The 18,632-nt window shown below is 47.8% G+C and overlaps 6 protein-coding genes across 6 annotated transcripts; 2 read left to right on the forward strand and 4 right to left on the reverse strand.

The window, feature by feature from the left end:
• Nucleotides 1-54: 54 nt before the first annotated feature.
• On the reverse strand, nucleotides 55-1,078 carry V1508DRAFT_404554 (dynactin p62 family-domain-containing protein; the record flags this gene model as incomplete). The annotated part of the gene is made up of 2 exons (XM_066938639.1): nucleotides 55-670; nucleotides 720-1,078. The coding sequence occupies 2 exons, from the start codon at nucleotides 1,076-1,078 to the stop codon at nucleotides 55-57; spliced, it is 975 nt and encodes a 324-aa protein (XP_066795624.1).
• Nucleotides 1,079-1,186: 108 nt separating this feature from the next.
• On the forward strand, nucleotides 1,187-3,733 carry V1508DRAFT_140307 (uncharacterized protein). Its single transcript, XM_066936004.1, has 5 exons — nucleotides 1,187-1,482; nucleotides 1,537-2,202; nucleotides 2,259-2,483; nucleotides 2,533-2,596; nucleotides 2,652-3,733. The coding sequence occupies exons 1-5, from the start codon at nucleotides 1,363-1,365 to the stop codon at nucleotides 3,377-3,379; spliced, it is 1,803 nt and encodes a 600-aa protein (XP_066795625.1). The 5' UTR covers nucleotides 1,187-1,362; the 3' UTR covers nucleotides 3,380-3,733.
• V1508DRAFT_139948 (40S ribosomal protein uS3) lies at nucleotides 3,489-4,779 on the reverse strand. Its single transcript, XM_066936003.1, has 3 exons — nucleotides 4,686-4,779; nucleotides 4,304-4,492; nucleotides 3,489-4,199 (listed from the first exon to the last, which is right to left on the reverse strand). Exons 2-3 carry the CDS (start codon nucleotides 4,446-4,448, stop codon nucleotides 3,598-3,600), a joined length of 747 nt encoding a protein of 248 aa, XP_066795626.1. The 5' UTR covers nucleotides 4,449-4,492; nucleotides 4,686-4,779; the 3' UTR covers nucleotides 3,489-3,597.
• Nucleotides 4,780-5,761: 982 nt separating this feature from the next.
• V1508DRAFT_418271 (uncharacterized protein) lies at nucleotides 5,762-6,536 on the reverse strand. The gene is made up of 2 exons (XM_066940442.1): nucleotides 6,268-6,536; nucleotides 5,762-6,217 (listed from the first exon to the last, which is right to left on the reverse strand). The coding sequence occupies exons 1-2, from the start codon at nucleotides 6,453-6,455 to the stop codon at nucleotides 6,052-6,054; spliced, it is 354 nt and encodes a 117-aa protein (XP_066795627.1). The 5' UTR covers nucleotides 6,456-6,536; the 3' UTR covers nucleotides 5,762-6,051.
• Nucleotides 6,537-9,073: 2,537 nt separating this feature from the next.
• Nucleotides 9,074-13,016, forward strand: V1508DRAFT_432855 (nucleoporin Nup120/160-domain-containing protein; the record flags this gene model as incomplete). The annotated part of the gene is made up of 5 exons (XM_066941961.1): nucleotides 9,074-9,740; nucleotides 9,801-12,154; nucleotides 12,211-12,323; nucleotides 12,373-12,587; nucleotides 12,643-13,016. 5 exons carry the CDS (start codon nucleotides 9,074-9,076, stop codon nucleotides 13,014-13,016), a joined length of 3,723 nt encoding a protein of 1,240 aa, XP_066795628.1.
• A 94-nt stretch (nucleotides 13,017-13,110) lies between these two features.
• V1508DRAFT_439710 (uncharacterized protein) lies at nucleotides 13,111-18,310 on the reverse strand. The gene is made up of 5 exons (XM_066942231.1): nucleotides 18,065-18,310; nucleotides 17,856-18,007; nucleotides 14,866-17,802; nucleotides 14,746-14,809; nucleotides 13,111-14,686 (listed from the first exon to the last, which is right to left on the reverse strand). The coding sequence occupies exons 1-5, from the start codon at nucleotides 18,105-18,107 to the stop codon at nucleotides 13,374-13,376; spliced, it is 4,509 nt and encodes a 1,502-aa protein (XP_066795629.1). The 5' UTR covers nucleotides 18,108-18,310; the 3' UTR covers nucleotides 13,111-13,373.
• Nucleotides 18,311-18,632: the final 322 nt, after the last annotated feature.

An 18,632-nucleotide genomic window follows, 5' to 3' on the forward strand; every position in this document is an offset into this window, starting at 1 on the left:
CTGTTGGAGCTAATTTGTGTTAGTTTGAGATAAGATGCCAGATAAACCGATTTACTAACTTCCGTCCAAACTGCTTATACCGCGCACGCGCAAGGCGTCCTCGCCTTCAGCTTCCTCGTCAATATAGTCCACGCACCGCTCTTTCTCCCTCTCCTCATATTCCCTCCTCTTCTGACCTGATACTCCGCCCGCACGGCCAAATGCACTCAACACACTAGCCGGCGTAACAGCCGGCGAAGATGCAGACGAAGATCCTCCTTGCTTGCTATAATGCGATTTCAAGAACCTGATAGTTTCCAGACTCCGATTAGCTCGTTTCAAAAAAAGTGGGCTCGGGGGAGCCGAAGGTTCCGATTCCTCCTCCTCCGCGTCAAGTGACTCGTATAATTGCTGGTAAAACACGGACAATGCTGAAAACCTTTTTGTGGGTTGGTTTGACGTGTCAGAGTAGTCATCACTCATGGCGGAGACCGATATTTTGCGAAGCTGCTGGTATAACGACGAGTGCTTTGAGAATGTGAGGCTTCGGGGCCTGCGTCGCGAGTCCCAAGAGCAGTGAGGACATTGCAAATAGACCGTTCCCGACGATTCGCTTCCCTCAGATGCTGACGGTGAGAACATAATCAGATTCGTAAAACATGACGGACACTGCAGGCAATTCCTAGTACAACTACTTCTCGTCAGCGTCAATCCCCGCAATAAAAAGGCCAAAAACATACAACGTCGCATCATCGCCGCGGCCTTTCCGCGTTACTTTCGAAGGCTCATTCGCACCACCCGTAGTATCAGCCGAATAAACGTGCAAACAAGCGGGACAATACGTCTGCACAACCTCCTCGACAACGCACCGCTCACACCGCAACACCATGCATACGTCGCAGAAATATAAGTTATTCAGCGCATGTAAGGCAAATGGACTCTCTAAACTTGGAGGCAGTTCAAGCCTGGTCGTCGTTTCGGGCGCGGGATCCGGCGATGTTGTAGTAGTCGCAGAATCGAGCTCCGCGACTTGACCGTCGGTTACGGGTTCTGAGCAAGGACAATGGATTCGTAATGAGGGATATCTTGTCGCGGTCATATCGTGATCGTCTGCATGGGATATATCATTGCGAGTGGCCGATACTGCGCTGTTGTTTCGTCTTGGACGGGTACGATGTCTACACGCGTTCTCGCGTGACTTTGGTGTGTGTCAAACCTTCTTGACACGGGACTAATAAAAGTTTCTCCATTATTATTTGCACTTCTATTGCCACAATCTTTACAGTCGACAAATCAATACCTGACGCAATGCTACACATCAACAATAGATCCGGCATATATGCACAGTTTATCGTTTTTTGCTGACTTAATGACTTCCCCGAGATGCAACGTTTGCGTGCAAAAGCCAGGTGCGCGACAGTAATCGCACAGCTAATCCAATTTACGCGACATTTGGTCGCGGTTCAGCAGCGGCCTGTTTATTTTTTACGTAGGACGTATACGGTGAGTACGCTTAACGGATTATATGGAGATAAGTGTACTGATTTTAGGGTACAGACCCGAAGTCGCTATTTGTTGGCATCTGCAGGTTTAGGCCCACGACGACGACATATTGGACAATATGGGCCAGGACGGTCTATTAGTAGCTCATCATTCCAAAATGCAGAGAATATCATAGACGAGGCGGCGACAAACAACAGAGAAAGCAAAAGTTCACGGACGTCAAAGTCCCTGCACGAATATGAGCACTCCAATTTGCATAGAGCCGGACTCGTTGTGAAGGAGCTAGTAGGAAACAGGACTGCTTCGACGGGCAAAGACCGACAAACAAATTCCGAAACTGAATCTCTGACGCAGTCACACAGTGCCTTGTCCTCAGATGACAAGATCCCCGCATGCATAAAGTCAATGACTGAATCAGCTGCATTCGATCCTAATAATTACGATGCAATGTCCATCTTCGACAGAACACTTCAACAGCCACCAGAAGACTTTCTCACAATGCAGGTGGATGACTCATATTTATTCAAAAATCTCTTGGCTGAAGAGGAGCAAATAAGTGTCGACTCTTTCGTAAGACGGTATAATGATAATAAAGCGAAAACCGAGGTGCTGGAAAACGTTGTGGGCGAAACAGACCTCTTTCCGGCGGAGGAGATACATGTTCGCGCGCAAGCTGTCGAGGAGTCGCCTCCTGCTACGTGGATTAACTTGCCTGGCTCCGTACGTGTGAATACCCATTTTAATAGTCGAGGAATTTGCGAGCTTATAAATATTAGGAGGTCGAGGAAATAGCAAGACAGGCTTTAGGAAAGAGACATGTTAACGTTAGAGCTTTTGTCTCTGCAATCACGATCGCTGCTCTGCGACGGGACAAGAAAAAGGTACTGAAAGAGTTACGACAATCATGTGATGTGCGAATTCAATTGGAGACCAGCTTGGTTCCTTTCGATAAGCAGGACAGGATTTTCCAAGTTTCCGGGACTGTGGAGAATGTAGCCAAGGTACGCCAAGTCGAATGACTTGATTTGCTACATGTTGATTGTTACTTAGACTTTTGCGAGTCTATCGCGAAACATTCAGAACGTCTCGCTCTCCAGCGAAGATAGACAACTTCGTAAGTTGGCTTTCTTTTTTATGTGCTAACGTTGCGTATTCGCTAACTTGTCCAGGCCTACTCCTAATAGTCACGTATCGCGTTGCCGGCGGAATCTCGCGCGATCCTCAGACGCTCCTTGCCCTCCAGCAGATCTCGTGTGCGACAATCACGGTCTCACAAAACCTACTCTACCGCTCTACGGACCGTATTCTGATCGTGACGGCGCATAACAACCGAAGCTTATATCTCGCAGTGTGGGAAATCAGCAAGTTCATCGCACCACCAGATTGGATACATGAAGCATCCGCCATCTCCAAAACCCGGTACCAATCGTACGTTGGCGTCCGGCCTCCGTCCGCGAGGCTGACTAACCGCAGACAGAGACAGATAAACCTAGATAGGAGCAATCCTATGAAACTTGACGAGGAGAGCGCCAGTCTTAAGAGTGTCACGGTTACCATTCCGAAGATGCACGTCGGGTTTGTGATGGGTAAGCACGGCAGCTTTCAAACGCTGGTACGCGAAAAGACTGGTGCTTATGTGACCATACACCCGCATAGGCCGCAGCAAACTGTTACTAACGCACTGGATGGGAGGGGCATGAATTCTTTGGAGGTCAATGCCAGTACTCTGGAGACCGGCGACAATCCAAAGCATCCGATTCCCGGATCGGGTGATTTCGTATGTGTAATCAAATCGCGTGAATGGAGCCGCGTGAACAGGGCAGCATTTTTGTACAGAAATCGCATTCAATTGGCGGAAGCGAGATATCGTCGCATTAAGAATGACCAGCTGATATGAAGTCAGGATGTATATAGTATTAAACGAGCTTACGCTTTCACTGTTATATAAATTGCTGCTTGTTCTGGCACGTCAAAGATGTAATATTCACTGCCAGATGCAAAGGACCGCGATAAATAGTGTTATACTATTGTAAAAATATTACATGATTTCAAGCGAAGAAATGACAAAAATACATAATCCAACAAACCGAAACTATTTTTTTACCAACCCAAGATCTATTCAGCCACAACCGTCGTATCAACTGTAACTTCTTCAAATTCCTTAGTCGGCTTGGCAATATAGTCAATACTCTTGGGCTCGAGAACGGAAGGAGAATCCTCCTTGGGCTCGAGGATGGTGACGGCATCGGGAAGAGACTTGGCAGGGCCGAGCTTGCCCTCGGGGTCGGAGCCAAGCATAATCTTGACCTTCACACCAAGTACACCTTGGCGGAGGAGTACGTGACGAGTGGCGGTGTCGATGAAATCACGGGCGGGCTGACCGGAGTGGATCATGAAACCGTCAGTAAACTTCATGGACTTGGCTCGCGCGGCACGCAGCTTGCCGGAAACAACGACCTCAGCACCCTTAGCACCAGACTCCATAATGTATCGCAAAACACCGTAGCAAGCCCGTCGGACGGCGAGACCGTTGAGAAGTTTGTACTTCAGGGACTCAGCCTGAGCAATGGCGCAGAGACCTCGCTGCTGGACCTTCTCGGCGTAAATGACAACACCGCCCTCGGGGATCTTGAAACGCTTCTGGATGAGCGAGGTGAGCTCACGGATTCTTCGGCCCTGTGGACCAAGGACATCCTGGGTGTGGGTAGCACGAATAACTAGCACAGTGTTAGTCTTATTCTTCATGCATGTCGGGCCATAGATCCACTCATATATGATCCACCAGTCCTTCATCTCTTCAATTCAAAATTCAAAAACTCACCAATCTCGGTCTTGGTGGGAGCCGAGCGAACTTCAACACCGGCGTATCCCTCCTCAGCGAGCTCACGAGTGAAGAACTCGTTCAGCTCGGCGAAGAAAACACCGTCCGCGACTTGCTTTCTCTTGCTTGAAATCTCGGTAGCCATCTTAACTTAATTAGCGCTCAGATATTTGAACTGCTGATAATGTCCTATTACGAATACGTATTAGTCACAATCCTTGCTATCCTATTACATGTCGTTGACAATTGACCAACGTTGCGGCAAAAAATTATTTGTATTCTAATGACGATCGCAACGAACAAGATACGTGCATGCCCCAAGTCACAAAATCCCATCATTTCAAACACACTGACTTATTCAAGTAAGAGAGAAAATACTCACAATCTCCTGAATATTTGATTGTCAATCACTGTTGGATGCGAAGTCGGTGCAATGCGAAATCCCAGGAGTAACTCTGACGCGGACAACAGGGCCGTAGGAGTGCGCTGCGTGAATGTACGTGGAATAGGGTTAAGATCATTTCGTATGGTACCTTCGATCACACACAAATTATGTGAAGGATGCCCGTATCTTGAAATAATGTGGAGTGTACGTTGGGAATCACAAATCTAACATGGGATGTAGTAGCAGTCACGGACCAAGGACAGGGTTGAGCCCTAGGTATATTAGTGGGATAATAGGAAAGCCACATGTGCCTCAGTGTCACTCCATGGGTTCCGCACGCAAGGTTTTGCAGCCGAGAACTTTAATCGTTGGGCTCCTCCTGATCGTTACACTATCTGCTGGAATATGAGTCTGGGATCAAACAGGATTTGTAGATGTTTGGAAACAATGCTTGCCGTTGATACGCGCTTCTCTAGGAAACAATGCGTGCCGTTGATATCTCTATTAGTAAGATCGTGCAATACTCGGCGTCTGGTGATTTCAGCCGGACGGGGGCCTCAATTGAGGCGCATGCAGTGTGCAACTCGCGGTCGGAACGCGTGTCGTTATATTGCCGCCTCCTGAGTCCTTCAGCAAGTGAATAATTCATGTGTACAGACCTCTTTCTCATGTAATACCTGAAACAATGCGTTCGTCTTCGTCAATTCAACAGCTTGTCATTACTATTGTGGTTGACAGTACAGAGAGCAAATTGTTACGCTGGTCACTGCCACATCTTGTATGTGATCGCACGCAGGCACGGATTCGATAGAGCATCTATCACTGCTATATTTTGGCCAGAACGAGTATGGCTGTATAAGTCATGCGGCTGTTGATCTGAGGTACGTACACCTTATGAATAGAACCTTCGTGTTCATGCGCAAGATGGTCCTTCGCACGAAATTTGCCTGATCATGATGGATCAAACTACTAGTCTAGCTATGGCGCCATTGGGGTCAGCAACGTGCTATATTGAAGATGACAAAGAGCGTGAATAAAGCCGAAGTTGAGGAACAAAACGACTGATGCGGAAGTACGAGACAAGCACGCGTTGCGAACCCAATTTTGTTTACAATTTAAAGTTCCGCCAGGATTTAGGTTAGACAAACGCAAACAAAATACAGATAGTTAGTAATTCTTAGCTATTTATTACATTACCGTATCGCACAAGAACACCAAAACCAAACATTCGATCTATAAAATTACAAAGAAACCAGCTAAAATACATCCGCCATAATTTTCCATGTCTATAATAAATCATGCTAGGTCGTCATGAATGCAAGCAACGACCGGAGATCACGCTCCACCGCTTATCGCGTCACGCTTAGAAAGCAAGAGCAAATACACCGACAATGCCAAGAGCAACGGCAAGGACTGACCCACTAACGGAGGAAGCAGCGCCAGTGAAGGTAGCGACAGGTGCGGTTGTAGAGTTGGTAGCGTTAGGGAATTTGGTGGTGAATGAAGAGGAGTTCGTGTAGATAGGAGCGCTTGAGTAACGTTAGTTGCCAGAAGTACAAAGCAAGAAAAGAGAACATACGAAGTGACAACAGGGGGAGTGTAGACTGAGGTCAACGTTGTGTGGTGGCACTGAGTGATCTCAGGAGCGCAAGAGATGACAGTGTCAATGGTGGTGACGGTGACATAAGCACGCTCCTCAACGGCAGCGGCGACGAAGGAAGCAAGAGCCAAAACAAAGATGGCAGAGATGACTGAGAAGAACTTCATTGTGAAATTTGTACTAAAAAGACGTCTTAAACGAGTGACTGTGGTGAAAGCAAAGACGATTACTAGGAAGGGAAGGATAGTAGTGTGAGTAGGAGGAAAGGAAAACGAGGGGCGGACAGCAGGCTTTTGTAGCCTTTACCGGAAGTTTAGTCGAATACAGTTCTGAGAAGCCGGAAGGGATGTGCGCGAGGAATGCAGAGCTCGAGAAATGCTATGCAATTCTCAACTTGGACAGGAGGGGCTGGCAAGAGCGCTAATTACTAAATGGCGATGTGGCTTGCATGGAGCCCAATCTGACCAGGACCCCTTTCACGCTTTACCCCTTTTGGCCCATCCCTGGCCACCAGCTTAGCCAAGCCTCCAGCGAGAGCCTCCTTCTTATGACTTAACGGACTCTATTATTGTTCCCCATCTGTACCGCAAAGGCAGTTCGCTCTTGTTACTCAACCACAGACTGGTATGCACGTTCTATCGCAAGTAATCTTAGTTGAGACATGTCCAATTCCGACATTAAATGAATATTAAGCCGATTTCGCTCGTCTGGATCAAGCATTAGCACAGTTCACCCCGCTCCGCTAGAGATGCCTCGAGTCAAATATAAACATGAGCAATTCAATTGCGATAGGCACATAGGGCAGCTGGACAATGACGATATAGCCTGCTTGCTGGTGACCCATCGCATGCGCTTAAGTTATGATGCAAATTTATACAATCTTTGTCTCTGCGCATGTGCAGCCTAGACTCAAGTCATAACTCCTATTAAGTGATGCCAGACTACGGAATGAGGCTGGCAGATCGACCATTTTTATTATCACAAATCGCGGTTCTCTCTTTACAGGCTTAGCATGCATGCCGACGGCCAAGCTTCCTGAAGGAAATACAGTGGCAAGGAATGTGCACGCTTAGCGTGCATCGTTCTGACCAGAACCCTGCCGATCATCGGGCTTGCGGTGACATATACAAAGTGCAGTAAATAACGGACATATTGTGAGCTTACCGGGACGCAAATCGTTTTGTATCATAAAGTTCTCAAGATCCTCTGCAAGACTAAAATCAGGAATGAGATCGTCCTAACTCGCCTTGCGCCAGTCTTGCGGCTCTTGCCCAGAAATTTGCCGTTGAAGCGGTATGGTGGCTTGGCACGTCCGGGACATCTCCGAAATATTAAATAATCGTGTTAATCTCCAGGCGGATGAGACGAATCAATCTCAAAAACGGCTCCCATAGAGCTAATGATAACATTTTCATCATTTCACGTGGCAAGGTCAATTAATGGAGCTCTCCATAATCGACACCTTTGGCTTTACTCTACGATCCTTGTGCATCACCTTAGAAGTAGTCACTCAATTCCTCATGTATCTGCTCTACAATGCGGCATTTCTGATTCCCGAACAATGTGGCGCAGTTCATTCCTCAAATCAATATATGCGCCACATAGTTGTCGCCTAACTGGGAAATTTGCAAGCCACACTCCATTTCCAGCTGCTGGCACCGCCACTTAGAGGTAGGGACCAACTCCGTAGAAACGCGACGCGATACGCGTCCACAACGCGTTCACAGTTTCCTTCCTAATTCTTCCTAATGAAGCACGAAGACTAAATAAGTGACTGCAGTAAATGAACCGTATTATTTTGTTATCGTAGTCTGCGTATTAATGGAGAGAAAGCGAACCCAGCTGAACTCCGAGTTCTAGGACGCGTGGGATGAGGAGTTAGGCGAGTGTCGCGTTAGTATCTTAATACTGTGCATGTTTTCTATTGCGCACGGCACGCCAGGATCGCATTTCTGCGCTCGTCGTAATCCATGATTGAAGCTAACACGTATTATATAAGCCATTCTTGTCTGCGGACCCATGAGGTTCGCCGCTTGCGCTCGAATAATTTTCATCTTGTCAGGATGTGCAGTACTTTAAGTTTTCTCACAGTGAACGTGCTTGATGCAAATTTATGGTACAAATTATTACATTCGGCCGACGCATTAGATTAACACAGAAAACATTTAAGGCTAACTGCACTCCACACTTAGCTGCGGATCTCATGCTTGATCGGTCGGCGCCGGAGGACAGCTGACTTAGCCGGCGGATGTCGGACTCTCTAGATTTAAGAAGGCTGCAATTGAAAAGTTTACGACAACCGGCGAATCTCGTATACTCCAAGCTTCGAGCGCCCGCGGTCATGACGATGAGCGGCCAATCGGGTCTAATCGGTCGAGGACGAACGCGTAATCGACTGTCCTCAGTTTGATAGACCCTGATGTGCAACTCGAGCTTATTTTAATTCATGACGATAAAGGATATGTCTGTATATTGAGTCGCAATATGCTTTGTAGACAGTACTCAAACGCAAGTGCAGCCCTCCGCGCTGGCTGGATGACGCCAACCAAATCTTGCAATTGTTATTTATTATATATCTTTGACTCCAGTAATTACATAAAGAGCCAAATAGATCAGAAGATTCACTTGGCGATGCTAGTTGCTATAAGGCGGAAGGCATCATCACGTGCCACGAAGGGTGACTCTCGCTCCCTTTCTTTCTGCGTGTTTGGCCCGCCGAGTAGCAGCGGAGAAAACAGGCGCACACATACGTCCTCTCAACCACACTCTGGTGCTATACACCAGAATGCCGAGACATGCTTCGAAGTCCCTCAAGGAATCGAGTATACGCGTCGATTCCACGTCGTTGCGATATCCAACGACTGAGCTAATCGCGCCGGATCCAGAGAGCAATGGCTTTTCTTCATATTCTCGATCTGCGCGATGGCATCATCAATATGCCGACGCCGGTGTCGATGCCGAAGAGGAATATTCAAGGAAATATATCGCGTCGCAGAGTTCTGTGTTTCACAGATCTTCGACGAAAGCCTTTCCACGGGCACTGTTGTGGCGTGTACTAGATAACAGATATATACTTGACCTGGCTCCTTGCGATCTTACTATTCCGGACGAAATCTCACCTGCGTCGATCGAACTTCACAGAGTTCGGATTAGATTTTCTAGCCCAATTAAGCCGTCATGTGTTACTTTTAACGAAGGATACGGAGACGATTTAATCACAATCGACGTTCTCACAGAATCTCTCACTCTATACACATTTGCATTTAATAGTCGGACGTTTACCGCCGAATGGAGCCGCCAGCCATTAGCAGAATGGTGCCATGTCCAAGAATCAGCGCATTTTAATTTGCGACCGCCACATTATATGATTGCGTTGCCACAGGGATCATTGGTGTTTGCGCTGCTAGATGGAGGACTCATGAAGCTCGATCGGTCTCGACCACTGGCAGATGGTATGCGCTTTACAATTGTTTAAAATCCTGGGCCATGTTACTGACCCATTTGATGCCTAGACTATCTGGAGCAAATATTCAGTGATGGGAGTTATTTAGCCTCTATAAAAGGGATGTTCATGTGGGGATCCGGAGATCGACTACGTGGCCATCACAACGTCTCGGCAAACCTGGTGGTGTCCATGGTAGCTGATCCAACATCATCCATTTTGATTACTGCATCGATTAGCAATGTTTTAAAATTATGGTCACTAGACACATTGACGTCGTTGAATGCTTACGACGTTATTAACGACACAACCCGAGCTCAGCAACCGGCAAACCACAAGCAGCTTCTTGGGATTGAGCCTAGTACTCTCATCTCGCTCACTAAAGTCAGCGATACTACAGGATACGTGGCTACCTATTGTCCGCTTGGTGAAGACTCATTCAAGCTATGGAGACTAGACGTAACAAATGGAGAGACGACAAAAGCGACCTTGACAGACGTGTTGGGCGTGCCACTGAGACCGAGCACACCGGATGAGAATGCTATATGGATGATTCCGGATTTTGTACTAGATTACTCAGGCCGACTGAGGAATGGCGGAGCACTTGATCTATGGATTCTTTGGAAGAGTAACAAGAGCTCCAAGATTCACGCATTATTCGACATTCCTACCGACAAGGACTCAAAGTCTGCCCTTACGTGGCAATCGGTCGGCTCTAGTCCCATCGAGAGCGTCACAAGTAGTGAAGGATGGATCTACTCGGCTAATGAGGACGATACGGATAGGTTTACTAGCCATATATTTCAGCCCGGCGTATTTTCTCCTGCTATCTTGGAGACTGTCTTGCCCATATACGAACGGCACTACTCCATGCTGGCTAATTCTGAGGGAAATGAAGATGTTTATGAGCCAGAAGTATCTCTACGGGAACGCGTTACCAAAGTCGTTGGTGCCGCAGTATCATTGCAGCCAAGGGACACAAACGATGGTATGGATTATGAATCATACAATCGTGATTTGCAGCAGCAGTGGTCGCGTTTTGAGCGATTGTGCCTGGAATTGTCCAAGCAAGGAAATGAGGCATTGTCTCTCACTCGGGATTCGTCAACGAAGGCTATTGTGCTTGTCAGAGCGACCACGGTGTCAGTTGTACGAGTATGTGCTGGATTAGAGTATGCCGATATAGCGGGAACTAGCAACACAATTTCATTGCGTGATGGTTCAGTCTCGTCAGATGACTTTGCGGAAGATCAAGATGTTGTGCTACTGCGCGCTTTAGATGCCTTCAAGAAATCATTGCCACAACCGGTAACCTCGGATTTCGTGGTTGCGATTACTGAGGACGCGCTCACTCCGCCAAATTTCTCAACGGGGGATCGCATGACTACAATCTATGACTCATGTCTGAATGAGCAAATTTCCGACTCTGCAATCGATATGTTACACAAGCGACTATACAGTATCAAAGATCTCGAAGAAACGCTGGATGTATGCTATAGCGAGCTCGTGTCGCTTACGGGCACCCCTAACTTCGGTCGTCCGTCACTGAACACAAGACGGCATCTAACTCGGGTTGGCACTGAACTACTGAGTTCCGCTATCCATGACTCTACTGTATCTACATATCAGGCACTGATTGATCTTCTTTTATTCCTCATTGTATTTGCGGTAGATGTGAGCGAGGAATTTAACGCGGATCATATCACTTTATATGACAAATTTCTGAGGGTTCTTAAGACGACGGCATTTTTGAAACAGCTCACCGAAACCGTGCTTGAGAGGCCGTCCAGTTCCCAATCGAGGCAGAGTCTAAGCGATGGCGATCTACTGTCCAATAGCGTTAACAAGCTCGAATTGTCGAAGAATTCGATGGATAGAAATAGTTTTGTACCTGGCAGCACTTTGCTACAATTTTTGTACTCGCGGTTCTCTCTCGGTCTCGGATGTGCTTGCGCAACGGATTTGATAAACAGCGGTGGAAGTCTAGGTGTTGGCAAAGCAGTAGAGTATTCTATGTCGTACTGGAGCATATCGGACCTGCCACACGCAGCAATTGCAGCAGCAGGAGCGTTAGTGGCGGCCGGTTATGTGGACAGCAGCATGCCGCTCTTGCAGTTTTTATCGGTGGATGGACTAGGGTGTTACGCCCGTGGAAGAGTTCATATTGAGTCTGGGCATTTCGATAAGGCTGCAACCTTTCTTATGAAGAGCACCACGGATATGGCGTCGCAGCCCTTGACGGAGTTAACCGCATTGTGTTTACGGGAGTTTTTAGGCATGGATGGGGCAGGGATGAGTACTGCCGCTCTCGGCTCAGGCATTATGAGATTTAGCAGCCACGTTTCAGATTTGCTTTATCGAAAGGCTGCCTATTCTCATGCGACTGAGTTTATAAAACTAGCGCTGGATATGCGAGATCCTGAAGTATGTGACTTTGTTATCAGTCGTGCATGTATCTGACTACTGACACTGCAGTGTAGGTCGACGATGTCGAGATGGATAAATTGTTTATGAAGGCTTTCCAAGCAGCGTTGTCTGGCGCGCTATATGATGACGCTTACATGGCAATGACAAATATATCCGAGCACAAGCTGTACGTTGCCACATTTGTACATGCTGCTAAAAACCACTAACGTTGTCAGTCGCCATGATCTCCTCACTGCGTTCATAGTCACACTTTGTAACAGTGGTCAAAGCTTGAGGTTATGCGACTACGCATTCCTAGAATTACAGACAGAAGTGGAAGCCATATTAGAGCAGCACGCGCGGAATACAGTCGATTTACACGCCCAGTCTGCCCCGAATTATTACAAGATCTTGTATTCGTGGAGGATCGAGCATGGAAATTACCGAGACGGTAAGTGATACATCAATCATACATTATGGGGCACTGTAAAATTAACCTGCCGTAGCCGCATCAGCGATTTATGAGTATATCCAACGCCTTCGAAGTGGATTTACCCGTTCGTCATTTGAAACCCTGGAGAATACTGATTTCAACAGCTTCGATATCGATGTTACGCAAGGATACCTTGTCCTTCTCAACACACTCGCCTGCATTGACGAGAAACCTGAACCCTGGTTCCTTGCCCTCCGAGTGACGGAGCTGGATCCTGGACAGGTTGAGTCACCAGTCAAAAAAGCCAAAATTGGTGCACCCGCGGCAGAATACGGTAGATTAAAGAGGGTACTAGTCAAGGCATCTGATGTTGAGCGAGAATACGCTGAGGAGCTTGCACGGATGGAGGCTATTTTGAATAGACAGTTAGTGGCAATCGAGACATAAGTACGTATGATTTCACTGGTGTAATATAGAAAACGAACTGTATTTATTGTATATGTGACCACTATGTTCAGGCTTAAAAAATTTTGTGTAAATTATTTTTTTTAGATTGGCAGTTTAATGACACTTTGTATATTAATACATGCACATGATGGTCTATCAGGTGTCGTGGATCTCCCTCGAACTCATAGGAGACCATTCGACGTAAAACATGGCTCGTCGTAACATATCATCCAAAATATCATTTACACAATGCATGATTCAAAGAAAATTCACTACATATATATATCAACCTCACGCAGCCTCCACCTCCAATCTTATGCAACTAAAACGTTAACAGACAAGTATAAATAACAAAAACTACTCTTCGTCTTCCTCAGCAACATCTTCATGAAACTTCTTGCCTTCCAATGTAGGCTTAATGACACCAGCTCGGATTAAGAAATCACCGAAATGCTCGCCCTCTTCCCGCTCAAGCGCCCATCGCTTGAATAACGGCTTCAAGAGCTCGAGAGCTTGCTCCTCGTTAACGGAGGATCTGTAGAGCTTGTTCAGTCGCTGGCCCACGTAGCCACCGCCCAACATGAGGTTGTAAGCGCCATAAGCCTTGCCAACCATAGCGACCTCTGCAAGCCATGGGCGTGCACAGCCGTTCGGGCAACCAGTCATACGCATAACGACAGAGTCGTGACGAAGGCCAAGTTCTTCAAGATAGGATTCGAGCTTTGATATGAAGATGGGGAGATATCGCTCACTCTCAGCCATAGCAAGACCACACGTGGGGAAAGCAACGCAGGCTGAAGAGGACAATCGGAGGCCAGAGAATTGCAGGTTATCAAGTTTGTATTCGGCAAGAAGTCTCTTGATCTCAGGCATGTCCTCTTCCGCAATGTTGCTGAGGATGACGTGCTGGTTACCAGTCAACCTGAATTCAGCCCCGGCTTTCATCGCGCGAGCAATTTCTCTAAGGCCCGTCTTCATCTGGAACTCAGGAGTATCCTCAATACGACCATTTTCGACAAACATAGTAAAATGGTTAAGTCCCAGCTCATCCTTGACCCATCCGAAATGGTCTATGTTAGACTCGAAACTGAATGCTCGTGCTTCTTCGAATTTAAATCCAAGTAACTCCTCCACTTTCTGACGGAAAACGTCGACGCCCATATCGTCAATGGTGTATTTTAGACGAGCATGTTTCCTGTCCTTTCGGTCACCATTGTCACGCTGAACTAACATAATCTTTTCGCAGGCCACGACAACGTCCTCCTTCTTGACGTAACCAAGTATACTACCGGTTCGCGGGTACGTCTTCTTGTTGTTGTGAGTGGTACCCATACCACCACCTGCAAGAACGTTAAAACCAACGAGCTTGCCCTCCTCATCGACAATCGCGATCAAACCAACGTCGTTGGCGAAGACATCGACGTCATTGTACGGTGGCATGGCGATGGCGATCTTGAACTTTCGAGGCAGGTAGGTTGCTCCATAAAGAGGCTCAAAATCAACGACAGCGTTCCCGGCAACGAGCTTCTTCTCGTCATTGTCATCCGTAAGCCAGATCTCGTGATATGCGGTTGTCGTCGGCAGAAGATGTTCACTAATATCTCGGGCACAGGCAGTAAGCTCTTTGTGAAGAGCATTGTTGTAGGGAAGACCAGCGCACATGACGTTTCCTACAACATGAGTGAGCATGTGCGGATTAAAGCGAAGCTCAAATTTTAGAGAAACTTACGGTTGACATCACCACAGGCGGCAATAGTATCCAGAAGCGCAACATTTATTGCCTTGATGGCCGGCTATTCTTCCCGTTAGATGCTATCATGTATAAATGCCGACACTGGGCAAATCATACCTTCAATTTCTTCTTAATCACACCATGCAACTGATAGGTACCCCGAGTGGTCATTTTGAAAGTTTGATTACCCTTGGCGTCAGCAATTTGGTCGATCGCCAACCATTGAGCAGGCGTTGAGACACCAGCAGGCATGCGAACACGAATCATGAAAGAATAAGCCGGTTCCAACCCACTTGCCTTTCGCTGTTCGCGGATATCACGATCGTCCTGCATATAGGTGCCGTGGAACTTCGTCAATTGAGAATCGGAAGCCGAAATTGCGCCAGTCGACTCGTCGTTCAGACCTTCGACAATGGTGCCTCGGAGGTAGTTGGACTGGATCTTAATATCTTCATTGGTCAATGGCGGAGGTTCGTCAACAGCACCACCAATGCCGTCAACACCAAGTGCCTTCCACAACTCAGTCTCCCATGTAGGGTACGCTGTCTGGTATCCATCGGGATCCTGGTCATTACCAAGTCCCAGCTCAACCATTCGCTTAGCACCAAGAATCTCCAATCTGTGATTCAAGTCTTTAGAAGGCTTGTTGTAGTAGACCTTATCTTGCTTTCGCGGCCAGTAGTGGCTGTCACCAAGGCCAAACACAGTGTAGTTGACAGACGCAAGATCGAGATCAGTAGACGATTTGACAGTCTCCCAGAAATTTCGACCATTCTGCGGGAACTCACCCTGACCGGCGGTAGCAGTAACGATAACAAGATTCTCTTCGGCACCTAAGTCTTCAACTGGAAAATCATCCATTGCCATGACAACTGCGCCCAAGCCGCGGCCCTTGGCACGTCTCTGAAGTCGCTTAGCAAGATTCTCGGCATTACCCCCGTCTGACGCGAATAAAATGGTCAACGGCGGACCAGTAAGACCCTCAAGAAGCTTAGAATAGGCGTCTTTGGCCTTCTTACGCTGCTGGCTGCGGAGCTCAGAACCATACGAACCGGCAACGTTCTCACCGAAAACAGGAACGCGTCGAGCAACCTGAGACAAATGGTTCTCGCGCTCCAAGAAATCCTTGAGCTCCTTTTTCAATGCCTGCGAATCAAGCTGAAAGTTAGGCAGACCGCTGTCATGGGGTCGAGGATCCCATCGATATAGAGGCCAGTAGCCAGAATCAACCGCCTTCTTCGTCTCCTGCAGGACAGTAAGAGCTGAATCAGTCTCCTCGTTGTAAGGCAAATAAGCAATAACGATGGAAGGACCTGTGAACTTGTCCGCCTCAATAAAAGCCTGAAGAGCTTGAGTGTAGGAGCTGTAGACAGCAATGGAAGCAACGTATGAGTTGGAATAGTTCATAGCGTAGAGTCCGATATCCTTTTTCCGGCGGGAAGCATCCTTAGCGGCACGATCAGTGTAAGGCTGCGAGTCAATGATGAGAACATTGACATTCTTGCCAGATGCAATGACACTGTGAATACCAGAGGTACCGAGATCGTAAGACCAAGCATCAGAGCCAATGATCCACGAACTAGTCCCAAGAAGGAAGCCCTTGCCCTTAAGCAATTCGGTAGCAGTTTCTCCGTCATCACTTTCCAACTTCGAGATCAACTCAGCGCCGACCTCGGAAAGTTTGCTCGAGTTCTCGCTGCTGAGGAGGAGCCAGCGCGAAACAAGGTCGTTAGTCTCCTGGTTCGTGAAAACATTCTCGTTTATGGCTTTCTGAAGCTTAGACAAGAACACCTTCTTCTCCTCCTCCTTGGCGAGGTACGCTCCGAATCCATACTCAGGGTTGCTAGTAATTGTTCGTGAAATACCAGAATCATCCCTGTCGAGTGCATTGAGAATACTCAACTTATCGCCGAAAACGTTATAAAGCATTTTGGAGTAGGCAGTCTCCAATTCTGGCTGTGCTAGGTGGTACTCAGGGTCAACATCATGAGAGGCACGGCCACCGACCAGTAAATTCTGAATAGGAGCTTCGGACTGGATATTCTGAACGATACCTCGAAGAGCTTGACGGATTGTCTTGCTGTCGAGATATCCTAGCTGGTACCCAACAACGACAGGAATAGTTGCAGCCTTAGATAAATCATTGTTAAGTGAAGATATAACGTCGAGCAGAACAGAGCCCCACTTGGTAGTCTGGCGGTGGACCTGCTCAAGCACACCAAGACGCTTGACGGATCGTGGAATAACGGCTAATAACTTCTCCGCTGACCACGGACGATAAACACGGACCGTAACGACTCCAACCTTAGAGTAAATGTCGCCCCAGCCAGCATGACTAATGGTGGTAACGAAATTCTGAGCGGATGAGCCGAAGATCAGTAGGGCGGTATCCGCGTTACCAGCACCATGGTAATCGAATGCTTTGTACGTACGACCGACTGCAACACGCACGAGCTCAAATACTGCCTCAGTAGCTTGAAACAGACCAGCAGTCTTGTAGTCGACCTTTGTTAAATCAACCGTACCGTTGGCTTGCTCGCCGTTGGTCTTCTCCTCAGCAGCAGCTTCCTCCTTGGCGGGCTCGACACCAGCGGCATCGTTCCAGTAGATGTTGTTAGCAACAGTAGCAACAGTGCTGCCCTCAGTTCCACCATATACCAACGCATTTCTATCAAAAACTTTCTCAATTTGATTGACGTCCTCAAACGGAATAGGAGTCTCTTCACCCTCAGGCTGGTGGAAGAAGTGAATGACACCCTTGCCAGTGCGGATGGCAAGTACGTGCGACGCGATGGCAAGGTCCTGCGCCTCACGCAAACTGAAAGACTGGATGAGTGTGAATCCAAGCTGACGGAGAGAGGTAATCTCAGAGTAGTCAGCGAAATCTCGGCTCATGGAGACATGGATGACGACTGGAAACTTGGCTAGTTTCGCGAGATGTGTAATGGCAGCTGGCAGCGTCGAAGATGCAGCGGTAATCGAGACGAAGGTCGTCCTCCGGAGCTCCTCGACGGCGGTGAGGAACGGGTCAGCGTTATACCGGACAGAATAGACCTGCAATATGTTAGCCAAACACCGTGTAGGCAGATCTCATTTTGTACACATACCGAGGGAAGAGTTCCCCGCTTGGCCACGATACCGCGGACCTTGTGATATACCATTCGGTCAAGAGCATGCTGGAAACCGACAACTGGTGCAGCTTTGAGATTCGGCTGGACAGACAGTACAGTTTCACTGAATAGATAGGCAACACGAGCGGCTGACTTACGTAAACAATTGGCCCAAAATAGTAGATACTACAAAGAATTACACATACCAGCGTCTTCTCTAGTCGAAACAAAACCAATTGGGGGAGCCATTGTGAAGACTGTACGTCAAAGTAATAACAATATCCCAAGAGAATGCAGAAAGCTCAACCTGAAGCCTGGACCACGACGCAAACAGGCAAAAGCCGCAATGTCGAAACTGCAAAGGCGAGATACTAGCCGTAACAACAAAGCGAGAAGACGCAAGCTGTCTGACCGCGGAGGCAATAGGGATGAATATCTATATATGAATTGCTTCGACGACGACCTAAGAGATTTCTAAACATTTTTTCTTCGGGCGGAGTTGGGACGATGGGTTAGGGCTATGCGAATTTCTCGCCACAGGCGGCCTTACTTTCGCTAGCCCGAATTGCGCCATCGGACCCCTGAAGTCCTGTCGGCCACTCAGAAGCCAGCAAATCCGCTACCGCCACATGAGCGGTGGGGCCTGTCCCGTTGAGGTTAGGGCTCCCGACCGACGACTGGGTTGGCAGCGGTTCAAAGCCGTGAACCGGTTAAAAAGTCGGTTCGGTCCGACGTTTCGATCGGTCCTGGGTCCGACATTATGACCCGGCCCGG

This window comes from Lipomyces doorenjongii (genome assembly GCF_038497915.1).
Source record: "Lipomyces doorenjongii strain NRRL Y-27504 unplaced genomic scaffold V1508scaffold_27, whole genome shotgun sequence".
Classification (NCBI taxonomy): Eukaryota; Fungi; Ascomycota; class Lipomycetes; order Lipomycetales; family Lipomycetaceae; genus Lipomyces; species Lipomyces doorenjongii.